The sequence below is a fragment of the Seriola dumerili genome, unplaced genomic scaffold (genome assembly GCF_002260705.1).
Source record: "Seriola dumerili isolate Sdu_G_001 unplaced genomic scaffold, Sdu_1.0 BDQW01000003.1, whole genome shotgun sequence".
NCBI classification, from domain to species: Eukaryota; Metazoa; Chordata; class Actinopteri; order Carangiformes; family Carangidae; genus Seriola; species Seriola dumerili.
The window spans coordinates 16,811,606-16,830,733 of NW_019174258.1; the positions used below are offsets into that span (position 1 = coordinate 16,811,606).

General features: G+C 40.0%; 1 protein-coding gene across 1 annotated transcript in view; it reads right to left on the minus strand.

Moving 5' to 3' along the window:
- The window catches only part of tmc3 (transmembrane channel like 3), a 49,847-nt gene that overhangs the window by 4,894 nt on the left and 25,825 nt on the right, over positions 1–19,128 (minus strand). Inside the window, exons 10-19 of the mRNA XM_022742160.1 lie at positions 18,604–18,751; positions 16,695–16,804; positions 16,499–16,577; positions 15,097–15,112; positions 14,648–14,907; positions 13,914–14,042; positions 10,889–10,956; positions 9,213–9,341; positions 3,810–3,920; positions 2,510–2,635 (exon numbers count right to left, since the gene is read on the minus strand). Coding sequence (XP_022597881.1) covers positions 2,510–2,635; positions 3,810–3,920; positions 9,213–9,341; positions 10,889–10,956; positions 13,914–14,042; positions 14,648–14,907; positions 15,097–15,112; positions 16,499–16,577; positions 16,695–16,804; positions 18,604–18,751 — 1,176 coding nt within the window. The remainder of the gene's footprint in view (positions 1–2,509; positions 2,636–3,809; positions 3,921–9,212; positions 9,342–10,888; positions 10,957–13,913; positions 14,043–14,647; positions 14,908–15,096; positions 15,113–16,498; positions 16,578–16,694; positions 16,805–18,603; positions 18,752–19,128) is intronic.

The window sequence follows — 19,128 nt, forward strand, 5'->3', positions numbered from 1 at the left end:
TTAAAAAGATATTCAATCAATTCAGATTCAAAAAATCCTATGTTACATCGTGGAGCTACCGACGCTCAGCATCAAAGATCATCAATTCAGATCAAAAATCAATCAATCAATCAACAGGATCGAAATATCAGATCAAAGATATTCACTATCTCTCTTCATCTCACATCGCTAACTCGCGTCGAATACTGCGCACTATTACGTTAAATCGCCTTGCTGGGGCAAACAAATACGTACAGATTTCCCACATGCGCATCTAAATACACCCGGTCAGATGTCTCGCTTCCGTCGCCGCCTCTTAAAAGGAACGTCTCATTTAGCCTAGCTTAGCAGAAAGACCAAGAAATTGTTAGCATGGCCCCATCATAACCTATCCAGCACCTTTTAAGCTGCTGTACAACACTTTTTAATTCTATCTGTTGAATTTTAACAGGTATACTGCACATTGACAAGCATCACTTGAAATGTTTTTCCTCTTAGTCTAGATTTGGTTGATGTGTCGCCCACATTTTAATTAATTTTTGAATGAACCCAAAGCAATATTCAAGGTCCGTGTGTGTTTACTTTCAACCTTGCATTTCAATCTGCATTTTTGTAAGAGTTGCTCATTGCTTACATCACACACATGAATATTATGTAACTGAACAAATTGCTACAGTGTACAAAATGATGTAGTGTATACTGTACAAGGGTTATACAAGATTAATTGTGTAGGTAGTCAAGGACCTTGTCAGTGGGAATTGTAGGCATTCCAAGTTGTGTCTACTGTGTCCTTCAAGCTGTGCAATGGGCTTTTAAATGTGTTTTTAAAGTTGAAGCAGACAGCTTCTGTTTGGAAGCAGGGTTCTTAAGAAGGTTTTGGTTTTTCTCACTTAGTTCAAAAGGTACTAGCCTTTAGCTTTTTCTGGTCTTTCAGCTGATATGAACTGCAGCCTACTGTGGTTTGTATTTGGTCAGTTCAATGGTGAAGACTGACTTATAATATATATCATTAAGTATACTAGTGAATGATAAAACACAGCAATTCAAGAGATTATTTTTGTGTCTACCCATTTACAAGTAACGTAACTATATAATAAAACCGAGTATGTCGACTCACATTAGAAACTGATCTATTTACTGACGATGTCATGACACCATGTTTTGCTATGATGGTTATCTCGTGTATGAAATAGTGTTCAGCATTGCTGATACGAAGACTTGCATTGCCTCTAGTTACTGTTGTATTTCACCTGATGCATATGCTGAATCGGGTGTGAGTAGATGCAGACGGCTGTACCCATCTTACATCTTTCTGGATGCGTAGAGACTGTGTCGTATGTGTCGTGACATGAACTTGTGACTGCTAATATAACTTACATGTTTCATGCGCACATTTGTCTCGTCCGATTATCCTGTGGCTGACAACGATGTTAGTAACGTCGTTATAGAATGAGGTCGCACGCCAGTCGGTCTGTGTTATGTAGCATTAGCTGGATACTAGGATTCATAGACTATCGAAGCGAGAGCTATCTTCCACAGTCGAAGTCAAAATGTCGCTATAGCACAGTAAGCACACAAGGACTACTGACCGAGTTACAGAGACCAGTCAAGTCCTACCACAACATCGACAGCTACTCACAGAAACGCACAGCAGCAATCACACTGTCGCACTCTGTCACCCTCAACCTCTCCTCACTACTGCTACTCCTCAAAGCTCAATTTATCACATACACTTATTTAGCTCAGTCCCACCCAGTAACAGGACTTGAATCTGGACTTGTTCTCCACTTCATATTCCGAGCAAGCTGGGAATCAAATATCAAAGAAACACAATCGCTCAACAGTATTAAAAGCGCTGTGTACTTATCAAACCCCGAATCGCCGGGAGACCGGGCCCTCGGACAGCGACGGCTACGTGCCGCAGCCAGCAACGGTAGTGGTTCAAAAGCCTGGATACTAGGGTCGCCTCACTCTGGATAATTAATCCCCTGCCAGCAGCGTTGCTACAAAATCTAGCCAAACGAACCACCTGACTTTAGGTTGAGTACGACAGCACTTTGCGCTAGGCCTCCTTCTCGACCTGCAAGTCAGGCTTCTGATTGGATAACTGAGGCTCACTCGAGATCAGTATCAACAGTCTGTGGAATGTCCATATTTCAGGTATGCTGTGTGAAGAATGTGAAGCGATTCTATCATCCATGATGTAGTAGTGGCCATATACTCATGCAGCAAGATCCATATGAATGCACATTCATCTCTAACAAGTGCAAGACTCCCCCTGTGTGGCAGTAACATGAATGAGTTAACAATGCCAGTTACCAAGCCCTGTGTTGTGCTGCCAGCACTCTTGCGCTGTTGTAAGACTACACCACTTATTTGTATATGTGTGTGTATATGTGTGTGTGTGTGTGTGTGTGTGTGTGTGTGTGTGTGTGTGTGTGTGTGTGTGTGTACGTGCATGTGCACGCATGTGTGTGTGTGTGTGTGTGTGTGTGTGCACGCATGTGTGTGTGTGCGTGTGTAGTCTTACAACAGCAGCAGCAGTGCTGGCAGCACAACAACAGGGCTGGTAATGTAACTCATCACTTTACTGAACCACAGGGGGAAGTCATTGGCCACTGTCTCAGAGATGATGTCATAGATCTTCTCTTGGCCACTGAAACACATATTTTAAATACTTTTATTCATGTTAACATCTAAACAATATAAACACAACCAGGCACAAGGGTGTAGGTAGCAGCTCCGCTGTTAATTACACAAACACACAAACAGCAATATCTAGCAAGTTTCCTGGGCATCACCAACTTGTCACATTACCTTGACTGCCAAATACAAACACAAGTAGCCTGCATTCATATCCAAGCTGAAAGACCAGAAAAGCTAAAGGCTAGTACCTTTTGAACTAAGTGAGAAAAACCAAAACCTTCTTAAGAACAGCCTGCTTCCAAAACAGACAGCTGTCTGCTTCACATTTAAAAACACATTTAAAAGCCCATTGCACAGCTTGAAGGACACAGTAGACACAACTTGGGAATGCCTACAAATTCCCACTGACAAGGTCCTTGACTACCTACACAATTAATCTGTTAAACCCTTGTACAGTATACACTACATCATTTTGTACACTGTAGCAATTTGTTCAGTTACATAATATTCATGTGTGTGATGTAAGCAATGAGCAACTCTTACAAAAATGCAGATTGAAATGCAAGGTTGAAAGTAAACACACGGACCTTGAATATTGCTTTGGGTTCATTCATAAATTAATTAAAATGTGGGCGACACATCAACCAAATCTAGACTAAGAGGAAAAACATTTCAAGTGATGCTTGTCAATGTGCAGTATACCTGTTAAAATTCAACAGATAGAATTAAAAAGTGTTGTACAGCAGCTTAAAAGGTGCTGGATAGGTTATGATGGGGCCATGCTAACAATTTCCTGGTCTTTCTGCTAAGCTAGGCTAAATGAGACGTCCTTGGACGTATTATGTTTGCCCCAGAGATTTTATATATCTGTATAAGATATGAATATCTTTGATCTGATTGATTGATCTTTGATCTGATTGATTGATTTTTGATCTGATTGATTGATCTTTGATCTGATTGATTGATTTTTGATCTGATTGATTGATATCTTTTTAGTGAGTTGGAATGAAGACAAGTTGTGAAATGTGTGGGTCTTTTTGTAGACATGTTAATGTCTGCTGCTGATATGAGGCCAGAAAGAAACTCACTTCTGTCTTTCATTCTCATCGCAGTAAATAAATGTGTACTGTACAAAAACCTTAAACAACAGACATCTTTTGATACGATCTAAGCGGTGTCTTTACCTGAATGGTCCACAGTGCTGGGACGGTCTGTACCTGACGATGGCAAAGATGGTGGGCAGCATACACAGAAACAGCATGAACAGCAGCATGGCCAGGTAGAAATTGTTTGATCTGAAAAAAAGGCGACGCAATGAAAGCAATGGAAGTGTTAAAATGAACAATTGTATTATATATATATATTCCTGTCTGTTTTCAAACCTCCTGTTTTTAAAGTTCTGCTGAACAATTCAGTAAAACACAGCTGAAAATTCAAGTTCATATGAAAAACATTCAATTAAAGAATATTTGTAAAATCATTCACCCCATTCATCTACTTCAGATAACTTGTGTTGCTAGGCTGTCATGATTCCTGTTCCAGCCCTGTTTATTTTTACCATTCTGCCCAGCTCCTGACCCTCTCCCTCCACCCCCCCACCCCATTCTCAGCCGACCGACTCCCCAGTCCCACCTTCTCACCTGTCTCTCATTCCCTAACCAGTTAGTCCACCTCCACCTCCCCTGTTTCCCATTCCATTATCAGCTCACAGTATATACACCAGCTGTCTTTACCCAGTCATTTACCAGAATGTTGTGTCATTTACAGTATGATGATTCATGCGGGTTCACCACTGTTAAGGCAAATTAATCATACAGCACCATTCAGACACAAGGCAGTTCAAAGTGCTTTACAAAGGCATGGAAATACATTAAAAATAGAACATTAAGATGACATTAAAATAGCTTTTAAAAACAATAAGAAGTAATTTGAATAAATACAAATAAAAATATTTAAATACATAAGATCAGGCAGGAAGACTAAACAGATGTAATGTATGTGATTTACTGGTGAGCTGCAGCAAATAGCAATGTTTGAGGAGCAGAGAAACTAATAGCTTCTTCACCTTGTTTGGTTCTGATTCTGGGAACACTGAGTAAACCTGTCCCACATCACCTGAGGGGTCTGGATGCTTCATATCGTACAAGTTGGTCAGAGATGTGTTTAGGCCCAAGACCATTTTTTAAACTTTTAAAATCTTTTTTTGACACACAGGAAGCCAGAGCAGTGATTTAGGGAGCTGTGTGATGTGCTCCACTCTGGCAGACGCATCCTAGATGATTTTTATCAGTCAGATTATCAGATAGGCATGGTGATGTAGCGGTTAGCACTGTCGCCTCACAGCAAGAAGGTTCTTGGTTCAAACCCTGGGCCTGGCTGTGGGAGTTTGCATGTTCTCCCTGTGCCTGCGTAGGTTCTCTCTCGGTACTCCAGCTTCCGCCCACAGTCCAAAGACATGCTTATTAGGTTTAATGGTGACTCTAAAGTGCCCATAGGTGTGAATGTGTGTCTTTATATGTCCCTGTGATAGACTGGCTACCTGTCCAGGGTATACCCCGCCCTCGCCCTATGTCAGCTGATGAAAATGTTCATCAGTGCAGGTTTTAGTTCAGACTCATCAAGTCTTGTGTTTCATCCATGAGATTTTGACCATGGGATTTTGCACCGTGTCTGAAACGTCATGCCATGATGTAAAATCTCAGATTTTCATGTTGTCAAAAGAAAATAAAGTTTTGTGATCCTCGTTCAGTGTTGAAATGCCAGTGCACTGGGGAGTCCCATCCCTTGCTTCACCTGCTGCTCTCATGAATGTGCTGCCAAACGGCGCCTTAACATTACTGTAGGTCCCGGGGGCTATGGATGTTTTGGATGCCCCCCCAACCCGACCCAGTGCAAATTATTGTGTTGGGCTAAAGATATGGATGGAATAATTCATCAAATCACTGAATGGAGCACCACAAGCATGTCGTTCCACATAACACTGAGAAGGGCTTAATCCATTTGTTGCCACTGCATTCTGACAGCAATACTACTGACAGGAGGGTTAGGACTGTGCACCGTGACACTGTCCAAGGTGCCGATCCTGCTGCTGGGAGCAGCATGGGAGACAGTCCTGACAAACACAGGTCCGGCAAGGTCAGAGCTCCAGCAACACCTGCCGTACATGAACATTTGGCTTGTGGCCCTCATCAGGGTCATCACAGAACATATAACAAGTAACATTTAAATAAAATAGGTGTAACACAGAAAAATATAAAACAGCCAATCATATGTGAACATATGAACACACATATCTGCCCATGGGGCTTCATCAAAGGTGGGTTGGGCCTGTGGTCATGTGGCTTCAGGCCAATCATTGTGTCAAGCTGGTGGGCAATGTCCAACAGAGGACATGGGTGCCACCATGTTTAGTTTATAGCCTGGGGAAGTGCAGCTAAAGGGTGGTACTAAATGTGTCCATTTGATGTGGCAGAGCACCACAGTCACTCACTAAACAATCCCCATGAAGCCCCACCGCCGCATGTTTTCACTGAGACAGTCACAAAGTTAATAGTTAATACAGTAATGTATTGTTATGTTGGGTGTGATGCTCTTGTGTGTGTGTGTTATGAACATTATTCAGCTTTGACCAGTGCATTACTACCTGAGAGAGGCAGCAACCAACTGGCAAACAATTCACCCATTTTAGCTGCTGCATTTCTCATTTGAAGGCAGGAACACGAGATGACTTCAGTGATGCTAAAAAAAATCCAGATTATCACCAACAGAAATATTGTCAGTGTTAAATACATTCAAGTGTCCCAGCACTCCTTAATTATGAGTAGGAGATGTAAAAAAAAAAAAAAGCTTTATTATTACTATCTCTCTCCTCTCCAGCAGAACTGCATTTAATGGCTCACATGAAGTGTGCATGTGTATGTGTGTGTGTGTGTGTCTGTGTGTGTGTGTGTGTGTGTGTGTGTGTGTGTGCGCGTGTGTATGGCTGCTTGGATTTTCCACCACATCTGGGAGTGACTGATAAGGACTGAAAGAGGCAATGACAGCCTTGTTACATAAATCAGAGTGGGCTGAATGCCTTAGGCCTGTATGTGTGTGTGTGTATGTATAGGAAGATGTAGGACTACACACTGATTTGTCACAATCACAGCAGAGCAGGAAAATGAAAAGGGATGACAAAAAATAGTTACAAAATGACTATTGATATGTGTATGCGTATTAAGAGCAGTGATGATGCAGTTTCATCTTTGTCAAATGAAGGATCACATGCACAGAGTGTATCCTTTTGTTCTGAGAGTGTGTGTGAGACCAAAGATTTCTATGTACCCCCCTCTTCATGTGTGTATGATTATGCCTGTCTTTTAACTTTTAGTTTAAGCTACAGTGCATTCAGAAAGTATTAAGACCCCTTCAATCTTTTCACATTATGTCATGTTGCAGTCTAATGCAAAAATAAAAGCATATTTATATATCTTATATTTTATCAATCTTACATTGAATAACACATAATGACAAAGTGAAAACAGAAAACTTAGAAATGTTTTGCAAATGTATTAAAAAAGGAAAAACTGAAATATTCCATTGACCTTGAGTATTCACTCAACCAGGACTCTTCCTAGATAAGCCAACCCAAGCATCAACCTCTGAAGCTGAAAACTGAAGCCAACACTGAGGAAGCAAAAACTGCAGTTCCTCTAATGACCACTAGAGTCTGGCTCCAACAGTGAGTCAATCCCCGTAAACTGCCATGTTAAAATGTCCAATTTTACAGCAGAAATATGTTTACAGCCTGGTACAAAAAAAACTTTATTCAACTCACCTGTTTACATTTCATTAAGACTTTATGTAGGTCTAGAATTGAGGGCGTGGCCTCTTTGAGTGACAGGTGGGTGACTGTATGCTTGTCACAAACTGATATGCATGGTATGGTAAATCTCAGCTCCACACATGCCACACCTTTGGATTAGCTGGGAGTTAGGGTTTCCTCCAGACATGACGCTTAGAACTGAGGCCAAACAGGTCAGTCCTGCTTTCATCATACCAGAGAATCTGGTTTCTCACAGTCTCAGAGTCTCTGGCTGCTCTTTTGAAAACTTTCACTGAGGAGAGGCTTCAGCCCTGAAACGCTGCCATAAAGCCCAGTTCAGTGCAGAGCTGCAGTGATGGTTGTCCTTCTGGAAGTTTCTTTAGTCTAGAGGAGTCCTGGTTGTTCCAGACTTCTTCATGTCAGAATGATAGAGACTGTTCTTCTCAGGAACCTTCAATGCAGCAGAAATGTTGTTCAGCCTGGACACAGTCCTGTCTCTGAGCTCTGCAGCAGCTCCTTCCTCCTCATAGTTTCTGCTCTGATCTGCATCATCAGCTGTGAGACCTGATATAGACAGACGTGTGTCTTTACACATCATGTCCAATCAGCTGAGTTTACCACAGGTGGACTCCAGTCAAGGTGTAGAAACATCTCAGAGATGATCATGAAAAACTGACTAAATTTCAAGAGTCATAGCAAAGTGTCTGAATACCTATGTCAATGTGACATTTCTGTTTTTTCCTTTTTGATGATTTAGCAAAAAATTCTAAAATTCTGTTTTTATATTATGTGAGTATATATAAATATGTTGTCTACTGCTGTAAGACCTGAATTTCCCTTCTGGTCTTCAATACGGGCATATCTCGTTTTATCTTATAGATGTATTTGTAATATATCTGTTTTTCACCCATCAATCAGCTACACCACTTATCCATGGAGGGTCGCGGGGGGGCTGGAGCCAATCCCAGCTGACATTGGGCAAGGGCGGGGTACACCCTGGACAGGTCACTGGTCTATCACAGAGCTGACATGTAGAGACAAACAACCATTCACGCTCACATTCAACAATTAACCTGAAGGTCTTTGGGAGGAGGCTGGAGCACCCAGAGAGAACCCACACAGACACGAGGAGAACATACAAACTCCACAGAGAAATGCACCAGGCGCTCAGCAGGTTGGAACCATGTGAGGCAACAGTGCTTAAACAACTGCACCACCATGCCACAATCTGTATTCTTTCACAGCTATAACAATACATAAAGCAGACAGACTGCCAGTATCTCACTATTTGATTGTATTTGCTGATGTTGTGGCATTTATCTGAATGATGGTCAGTGATTAGCACTTTGCTGGTGGAGAGAACGCCAAGAGGGTGCAAAGCTGTCATCAAAGCAAAAGGTGGCTAGTTTGAAGAATCTAAAATATGAACCATTTTGCTTTGTTTACACTTTCTTTGTTTACTTCATAATTCCATGTGTGTTATTTCCTAAATGTGATGCCTTCAGCATCGTTCTACAATGTAGAAAATAATAAGAATAAAGGAAAACCATTCAATTAGGAGGTGTGTTCAAACTTTTGACAGGTAGGCCTCCTGGTATATAACCATAAACAAGCATACATGTGTGTGTGTTATAGACTAAAGGCAGATTTTTGAGTCAGTGGTTAAGGTTAGTGTAAGGTTAAGTAATGGTTAGAGTTAGTGTAAGTATCCAGGAAATGAATGTAAGTCTACAAAATGTCCTCAAAAGGTACTTAAGACTGCGTGTGTGCGTGTTGGTCAGACCTGGATGCTCTGAACACCTGCTGATGAGGAACGTTACAGGTGAGGACGGCCCAGCTCCTCAGGTACATCAGACCAATCAGCTTCAACACGTTGAAGGCAGGAAGACAGGGAGAGAAAAACGCTCCCATCCTTGAGGAAAGAATGAGAGAAGTCAGTAAGACACACACACACACACACACACACACACACACACACACACACACACACAAATCCTTGTCTTACTTTTTTGTCTTACTATATTTAATAATGATAACAATAATAAACTTTATTTGTATAGCACCTTTCATATGAAAAAGCACAAAGTGCTTTGCAACAAAGAAATGACCTGCACCAAGTGCTTCACATGAAAGATATAAAATGAACATAAAAAAATGTAAAACGTAAAATGAGATGGAATAATAATGACATAATAAATGTAAAAATAAGTAATTCAAAAAATTATTACAAAGAAAGCATAAAATCAGTAAGACATCAATATTTATAACAGCATGTAAAAGAAGTGCTGAGCAAAGTGTAAAGTTTCAGAGCTGGTTAAAGGCTAAAGTGAAGAAATAAAGTTTTTATCTTTCTTTTAAAAACACTCAGTGAGCTTCTTCTTCTCTGATATCTACAGGTCGTGTTGTCCACAGCTTTGGGTTGGAACTGACACAAGCTGCGTCCCTGATGTTTCTGGAACCTTTAGTAAAGCAGCAGTAGATGACCTCAGTGTTCCTGGAGGTCTATAGTTATCAAGGGAGCTAAAATGTAGCTTAGTGCTTGCACATGAAGGTCTTTGTATATAAGGAGGAGGAGCTTAAAATCAATTCTAAAGGTAACAGGAAGTTAAACTGGACTGATGTGCTCTCTCCTCTTGGTTCTGGTTCTCAGCCGAGCTGCAGTGTTTTGACTGAGCTGAAGTCTCAGTGTTTTTTTTTTGGCCAGTAGTTTTGCCAAGAAAAAGGGCATCACAGTAATTGAGTCGAGTTGAAAATGAAGTCATGAATCAATCTCTTCTTTTTTGGTTTATAAATGTTTGTACTTTAGCTGTTTCTTTGGAGGAAAAATGATGTTTTCATCATCTTGTTGATGTGGGACTTGAAGCTTAGATCTGAATCTAAGATAATGCTAAGACTTGTAACCTCAGATTTAATTCAGGGAGTTCATTTTGTGGAACCCGTCCTGACCCCTGAATGTAGTTTAAAGCTAATTCTATCCCTAACCCTAAAATCAAGTCCTAACCCTCAGACAGACATTTAAACTTGTGGACATCACTAGTATAGTGGGCTCTCCATGAGTATAGTAAAACAAGGCCACACACACGCACACACGCACACACACGCACACACACACACACACACACACACACACATCTCGGTCACACCCCATATAAAAGACATTATATCCATTGGCTCATGGTTTCACTTCATTATGTTCATTGCTGCAAGGCGACATTTCTGAAATGAGTTGAGGAAATACAGTCGGGGCAGCCACAAAGGTGCAATGGAGAGATTACAGAGGGCCATAGTCCTCTAAACAGGGTCATGGAGACTGGTCAGCATCAGCCAGACTATTAACTATTGGATCCTCTATTACACACACAGTGACAAGGCAGTGCTGATATAATGGGATTGCATAGAGATATGTTCTCAGAGTTTCATTCTATCAGTTATTTATTATAGAGCGTTTTTCAGACTTACCAGATCATTCCTTGGTTATAAATCAGATGCAAGACATTCTCAGCTATTTTGAATTCTCCATATTCAGGCTGAGGAAAGACAAGAAAAGCATGAATACAGGGTTGTTTATGTTGTTTTTTCCTCTTTTGCTTTTTTCAACCATAAGATTTTTGCAGGTCTTACAGGAAACAAAAATATTCATCACTTTTTCCTGAGTGTTGGTGGTGAGAATGAAAATCCTTAGGGATACAGGATACAGGATACAACCGTATACAGCCAATGCAGAAACAATGTCCCTCCAAGACCAAGGGGCTACACAGAACAACAGAGCTGTAAGAGGCTACACAGAACTAACTGAAAATACAAGATAAGACGACAATGTAAGACAGTACAACCAGACAAGAAAGGCCAAAAATCACGGTAGGGGTCAGGTGAGTTCCAGGTGAATAAAGTGTCAGGACAAGGAACTAAAACTCACAGACCGATGCCTGAAAAATTCAATTCTAGCATCGGGCAGCCTTGAAGTCGTAAAGAGTTCATAGTACATGACTGAGTGGCGACTACACACTTTTCACCCCAGCTAGTCTGTCTGGTCTCCAAAACAACGTTCTGTCACGAAAAGATCAGTGAGAAGTAATATGGGAAATGACATTCTGAAATGATGCAATTCTTCGCGAAAAATGGAGGTTAGACAAAAACAAGCACTACTTGTTTGAACAATGCTTTGTGATGAAAAAACACGAGAAAAGAAAAAGAAAAAAATATGGGTGAGGGAATGGATTGGCGCACAGCGGAAGTATGGATTGTCTGTTCCACAGAGAGAGTTGGAGGTAAGTGATTTCATTTTCAATCTGAATGACAGCAGTGTAAAAAAAACGTAGGTAACATAGCTTGCAAGAGCAGCAAGGTTTCAAATACTGAAAAGCTTGTGTGTTTGTTAATGTATTCTGACTAACTATATTATTGTGCCTTCCGCATATAAATAGATGCATGATAAGACTGGGTTCAGGGAGACACTGTGGATGTCAGCAGGATGGTCGAACACCACATAACCAAGCAGGACACCAATATGAGAAGGCAATGTCCCCAAGAGAGCGTCTCACTTTGACCCTGTGTTCTTTTGCAACAGGTGTGTCTGTCACATAGACAGTAAATAAAGATGGCTGTTGTCTTCGTGACATCACCCAAATGTTTCTGAAAAGCAATTCTGAAGCTTGTAGTGGTTCGTTCTGCTGTCACCGGGAAATTCACTTTAGAGATCCAAACTGTTTTTGTACCAGGCTGTAAACATTTTTATTTCTGCTGTAGGTTGGACACGTTTAAAACGCCAAACAGGCATGGGTGCTCCTGCCAAAGGTCTATTAAATTCTGCTCAGTTTCCTGAGTCCACCGTGCAGGCTTTTGTGCCATGTTTTCCGCCAAGCCTGTTGTTGTTGTAGGCTTCTGGGTTTCTGCCTCTTTGCCCTCATCCCGTGCCCCGCGCTCTCATTGGCTGTAGCTCATCAGCGACTTTAGCATGCCAGATATCTGGTCGCCATATGTGACGGGTCAGTGACCCTCAATAATCGGCTCTTTGAAGAGTTCATACATAGTGAATGGTGTTTGCTGATCAACCACCGATTTGCCTTTGATCGGGGCTTTTTTCTGTGATTTCTAGAATCCATCGGCGACTTCAAAATCGGGCTTAAAATCATGTTGTCAGATCATCACATTAGGAGCAACTTAAAGACCCTCTGAAAATCCAGGGTTTGACCTTGTTAACATCCATATAATGTTTTTATATAAAACAAGATATATGATGAGAGAAATAATCATCAACACCATGACTGTTTCCACCTTGAACTGCAGTGAACCAATGACAGTCTCATAAAAACAGATTCAGCCAGCCAAACCTTGTCAGTACAGAGAGAGAGAGTTAGCATTAGCACAACCACTAACACTGTGTCAGCCACTGCCAGTTACAAGCTAACAAACAACATAAACAAATAAAAGATGCTAACTACGTTTTCTTTTCTGATCCGTCTGCTAGTCTCTGGTTCTGGTCTCAACAGACTCCTCATCTGAGTCTGGGTCTGACTGAGGCTCAAACATGTGGCTGAGTCTCTCTGATGTTTCCTCCTCTAACCATCTTGATACTCTCTGCTCTTTCACCTGTCCACCTGGAGACAGCAGGTGGTGGGCGGGGCTCAAGGCCTGATCCACATTTCTCAGTCTGGAAGTAAGAGATGAGACTTTTTATGTGGGAAAACCATGTTAAACAAAATATTTATCATAGCAGAGGATATTTACAGAGTTTAAAACACATCTGATGAGGAACTCTAACCTTTTGAACTAGCCAAGGCAAACAAGTTTTGTAGCTAAGCAGACTTTAAACCTTTTAAAATTTAAAATAACTTTGTTTGAAATTTTTGTGGCAATCCCAAACTTCCCAAAGATGCCAAATATACAAGGCTGTGTTTGGGAGAAAATTTGCCTAAAAGGACATATTTCTATTTAATAGAATGTCACAATTCATTTATTTTATGGAACACTAAGAATACGCAACAAGTTAATTGATAAAATGGAAGCAAAAGGACAGTTAGCCTGTTTGCCTAAACTCTAGCCAACCTCATGGCTCCTGTGAGGAAAAGAAAATAAGAAGTCTGACTTTTCTTTGTCCATCTCTCCTGATGTGTAGAACTGGTACAAATGACTCTCTAAGAAAGTCTAACATGTCTAACACTAATATCTTTTGGCTTTTATCAGAACATCATCATCTTGGACAATGCGCTTATTCACTTTTCTGGTGGAGCAGAGTTATATCTCATGGATAATAGTCTCTGATCTGTCTGTTTAGTATAAAGCTCCACCCAGCAGCTGGTTAGCTTAGCTTAGCACAAGGACTTCAAGCAGGGAGAAGCATCTACGTAGATTGCCTCTGTTCAAAGGTAACCTCTAAAACTCACTAATTAACACATCTCGTTTACTTAGTCTGTACAAGAACTGAAGTGTGAAAACAACATTTTGTGCTTTTAATTCTTTTATAACACAAAACTGTACAACTTACAAATTTGCTCTCTAAATCCCAGCAGCAGCAGTCACTCAGGTAGCGAACCACCAAACCTCTGATGAAGTCAATGAGCAGAATGCTGGCCACTGTGAAGATCATGTCAATGATGGACAGCTTCAGCATCTCCTGGAGACACACCAGAAGCATAATCATCATCATTTTATTTCACACAAATCAAATAAAGCACAAACATGATAATAGCCATGGGTGAAAATGGGACACCCTTATGAGCTCAGAAGCTCCTGAAGTCACGACATGTACAAAATACAATTTCAGCTCCAAGATACCTAAATCCTAAAACCCTAAAAAGGCCCTTCAGCCTCAGTTGTACACTGTGTTTCCTTCCCATGGGCAAATGTTTCTGTTTTGTACTAGATTTTTTTCGAAACCACATGAATTTCCCATGTTTTCCACATGTGGGCACATGTGTTTCCTACATTGGATCACCTGTGCTCTATATGGTACCACATGCTGCAACAGGTGGTACCATGTAGACCACATGTGGAAAAGATATTACCACATGTTGTATGTCACAAACACTGCAGATTTTCAAGGTTTCACCATTCTCCACTTTCAGATATGCTCCCTAATCTAAACTGAATGTAGCTCCACCTCAACAGTCATTGGAATTTGTATGACTTTTCAACAGTTTTCACTGGGCCTCCTCTCTATTGGAGATTAGGCAAGAAACATGCCAAGTGAATATTAAGTGTGTAACAATAAGACAGAACCTGTCCGACGTAGGTCTCCCAGCACTGGTCCTGCTGAGAGCGTGTGTTCCTCTCAAACAGAGCCGTCTGGTTGGAGACGGTCGCGGAGCTGCTCCTGCTGCTGTTGGTGACTTCTAGCACTGTAGCAATGGTTGCTATGGTGCTGTTGCGATGTTCAGAGACAGAGATCTCAGACACCAGGGTGGAGACGCTGGAGTCTACCTCAGGCTGAGAGATGGTGGCCAGGAATGAGCTGAAGTCAGACCAGTTACCTGTACTCACTGGGACCTGGGTGACAAATGTGGCAGCATCCATCACCAGCTATGTGCTATGCTAATCCTCTATGGACAACTAACAATGCAGATGCATCAATCTCATGTCTGTGTGATGAGTGCAGAGTCTCAGTCAGGACATGGCTTCTCGTGTATTACTCGTGTTTTTCAATTTGAGCAACTGTAAACGACTCAAACCTTTTGAAAACATCTCCTTCATAGAAAATCACTTCCTGCCCATCTGCAGACATACGTTTTGTGAAATGTTCTGTTCTTGTGTTTTGACGCTCAGGGCCACCATAGTTCCAGTGCTCATACTGAGCTAACAATGTCTTGACTCTATCTCTTAACACACAGACATGAGAAAACAATATACATGTAAATAATCAAAATGTTTAGCTATTCCTTTAACGTCAAATAATAAAATGTAATAAATCACTGTAGCACATAAAACAAGTAACATGTTTTCTCTGTTATTAAAGATTGGTACAACTATCATTGATGAGGCTGTAGCTTTAGCTTTAGCTGTTTGTGGTTAAAAGAGTGATTGTGAACATTGTCAATGTGCATTTACTGAAGACCACAGAAAAAAATGTGAGCACCAACACTGGCTTGCTGCAAATTCAGTGATCAAAGAGGAACATGGACATCCCACTTCGGTTTTCATCACCATCTCACATGAATAATACGATTAATGGATTCGCTCTAATTACAAAACATACAGATTTTTCAGTTTGTACCTGCTGATATTGTGACATGTCGAAAGACTTTACACTTTCTACCAAAGACACTGTGCAACTGTAACTTAGACATTATTTCTGGAAAGAGAGGGTCTCTGAACATATGATCACTTACTTCATAGCCCCACCAGACTATTTCTACGCTAAAGCCATTTTTCGAGATACTCAGGAATGTAGCTGATTTTATCATGGGTGATGTGCAATGCATTGAAATCAATATTAATTTACTAAATACATAAATAAATAAATAAATAAATAAAGCTATAACATGAGTCCTGAAATTGAAAAAAATCAGGTAATAATGTAGAAATATATAAATAGATATAAATATAAATATATAAGTGAGTAAATAAATAAATAGCTTTATAAATTAATGCTTTGGTCTGAATCTGTGAGATAGCCACGCCCCTTCATTTGAAAATAACAGATGAAAATAAAGAGCTGGGAAATGAATGTGGAATTTGGAAATAAAAGTCCCCTGAAATAGATAAATGTGGAATTATACAATAAAAGTCCCCTTAAATAAAGAAAATTATCATTTTTAAAAGAAAAAATCTATGTATTTATTCCTTTATTTATATAGCTATTTATTTATTTATTGGCTCACTTATATATTTATATTTACATTGATTTACATATTTCTTCATGCATTATATTGTATTTATTTAAGGGTTTATTTCATAGCTGTATTTATTTATTTATGTATTTATTTAATATTGACTTAGATGGCATCTCAAATGAATCTCCCACATCCCACTCTTCTGTGAAACAAATGATGGCCAGATCTATAAAAATAAAACCCAGATTGTCAAAAAGCCATTTTTCTGTTTTCTATAGTTACTATTAGTTATTATACTCACAGCAGAGCTCATACTATTGACCTTATCAAGGAGGGCAATGATGAGGCTGTAGAGATTCCCCAGGTATAAAACAAGCACTCTATAAACACATGAAGACATGATCAGTGTTAGTGTGCAGTAAGGCCTGTGGTGTGTTATACTGTATGTAATTAATGCTGTAGTAGGCAGCAGTTGTGGGATGTGAGTGATGGATTACCTGGCCAGCTGAAATCGCAGCGAGGTTCGTGGGTGGTACATCTCCAGCTGAGCCACCAGCTCAAAGGCAGACGGAGCAATCATGGTGATGAGAGAAACCACCACACTCACCTGGATGGAGAAGAAGGCACATGATGAAAGTCTCTTACATGGAGGGTGTATTGCAAGATTCTTCCTTTTGAGAAACAAGATTTCAACTGTAAATTATTATCATACCATACAACAGATGTTTCCCTTTGTTTCTGTTTACCTTTTCTGGGAAAGATTTGATCCTGATTAAAACGTGTTTATCAGCTTCACTATGTGTGACAAGAACATTGACATCAGTTGATGAATACTGTGCTGTGTAGTTATAATGTAACTTCAATGTATCGAAACAAGCCCAAACAGAACATGAGCACTTATGACATATATTGTCTTTCAATGTCATTTTGGGGCAACAAAGTGCAAAACCTACATGAAGCAATAAGACAATTAGTTAACCAACTATAGAAAATTGATTACAGTATTCATAACTGATTTAATATATATATTTATAATATACAATTACAATAATATACAATTTTTCATAATTTATCAAACATTAGTTGGTAAAGCTTGGCATTTCATATCTTAATAGTACCAAAAAATTAGCTTCATAATCTGTACTACTGAGTAAAATTTGATTACATATCAATATCAACAGCCCCTTTCCAATATGCACCTCGTTACTTAAATGTGTCTGAGTGACTTTCAGCAGTCAGCAGTCTGACAAGGTGTGAACTGCATGTCATCAGATTAAAACCAAAGTAGCCCTAAGTTAAATACGTCAGCAAGACCCATAATTATGTGCTGGTCACATGCAGCTTTAAAACACTTGTTGTTTCCTGTCAAGTGAATATCTTTGTTTGTTTCTTTTTTACTTTTGCTCAAATTGAATAAGCAGTCGGAAGATATCACTTTGTGTTCTGGGAACTTATGAACATGTGTCATCATACAGATGAAATGATTTGTAAGGAAATATTTATTTTTATTGGTATCGGCTTTATTGAGCACAAAACTAAGCCCGATTGTTTGTTTAAGTCAGCTGTCACACAGGTGCTGTAAACGGAGAGCACAATTTGTGGCAGCATGCAGGTAGTAACAGAGCTGCGTTCAATACTACAGCACCTAAAATATAAACACTAAAGGAATACAGGGAGTTCACTCAGGTAACTCAGGCAGAGGCTGCACAGAGGCAACACACACTGGAGCAGACTTTGAGAAGGAGAGAGAAATTTCCTCAACACAGTGCCAAGGCAGAGCGGGTCATTGAATCAATCCCTTTGGATGAACAGCCCATCGCTGTGGTCAATTATTTTGTTAAAAAAACAAATAATAACCAATGCTTCCAGTGATAGGAACCATATAAAATATTTTTTTGTTTGTCATTTTGTAAAAAAAAACAAACAAACAAAAAAAAAACATGAATAGCATGGATGCAGGTTTTGTCAAACATAAACATGTGGTTGCTTTAATAACTTTGATACTCAATATTAAATGACTCGGATCGGTGCAAAACAACTTCATCAGTAATATTTAGTACAAATATACTTTGTTGACATATAAAGTGCCATAAAAGCACACCTGTGTAATAGTTTGAAGATTAAATTAGATATATCAGAAGTAAATCATTTTGCTCTAATGGTTACAGTGCATGACTTCTAATCAATATTTGGATCCAGAGCTGAACACTGTGCTGGTTCTCAGGTTGATAGAAGAGCACGCCCACTGAAGTGAATGAAACAATGTCACTGACAGATGGAAGCTTCTTCCACTGGATCAGTTTCTGCCTCTGCTTTCCTTGGAGCTGTATTGTATGTTGGATAATCTAATCACACTAATGATGATGAGGAACGATGAGGACGATGATGTCTGCTCTGCTCTGCTACCTCATTCTTCTCCCACAGCGTCAGCTCTGGCTTCTCCTGCTCCAGTTTCTGAGAACGGTCCACCACAAAGTAGATGATGTAGATGCTGCCGGCCAGAGACAGCAGCACCAGGATGTTGGCTAAGATACGCAGACTGATCAGAACTGCCCTGATGACACACAGAAATACGCTGATCAGATAGAGAGCACAAATTTCATCTTCCAAAATCAGGAAAGACACAGTATTTCAAAAAAGACACTGTTCATCCACTTCTCAAAAAAAAAGAAATTGAATTACTGCCTCACGGTTGTTTGACGCAACTCAGACTAGTTTCAGGTTACATTCTTGTTTATTCAGAGTCATATAAGGTATTAAACATTTGTGTGAAATTTGGACATAATTGTTGTGTCATCAGTTATGGCTAAAAAGTGTTTTGTGAGGTCACATTGACCTTGACCTTTGACCTTTGACCTTCAACCTTTGACCAATAAAATCTGATCAGTTCGTCTTTGAGTCCCATTGAACATTTGTGCCAAATTTGAAGAA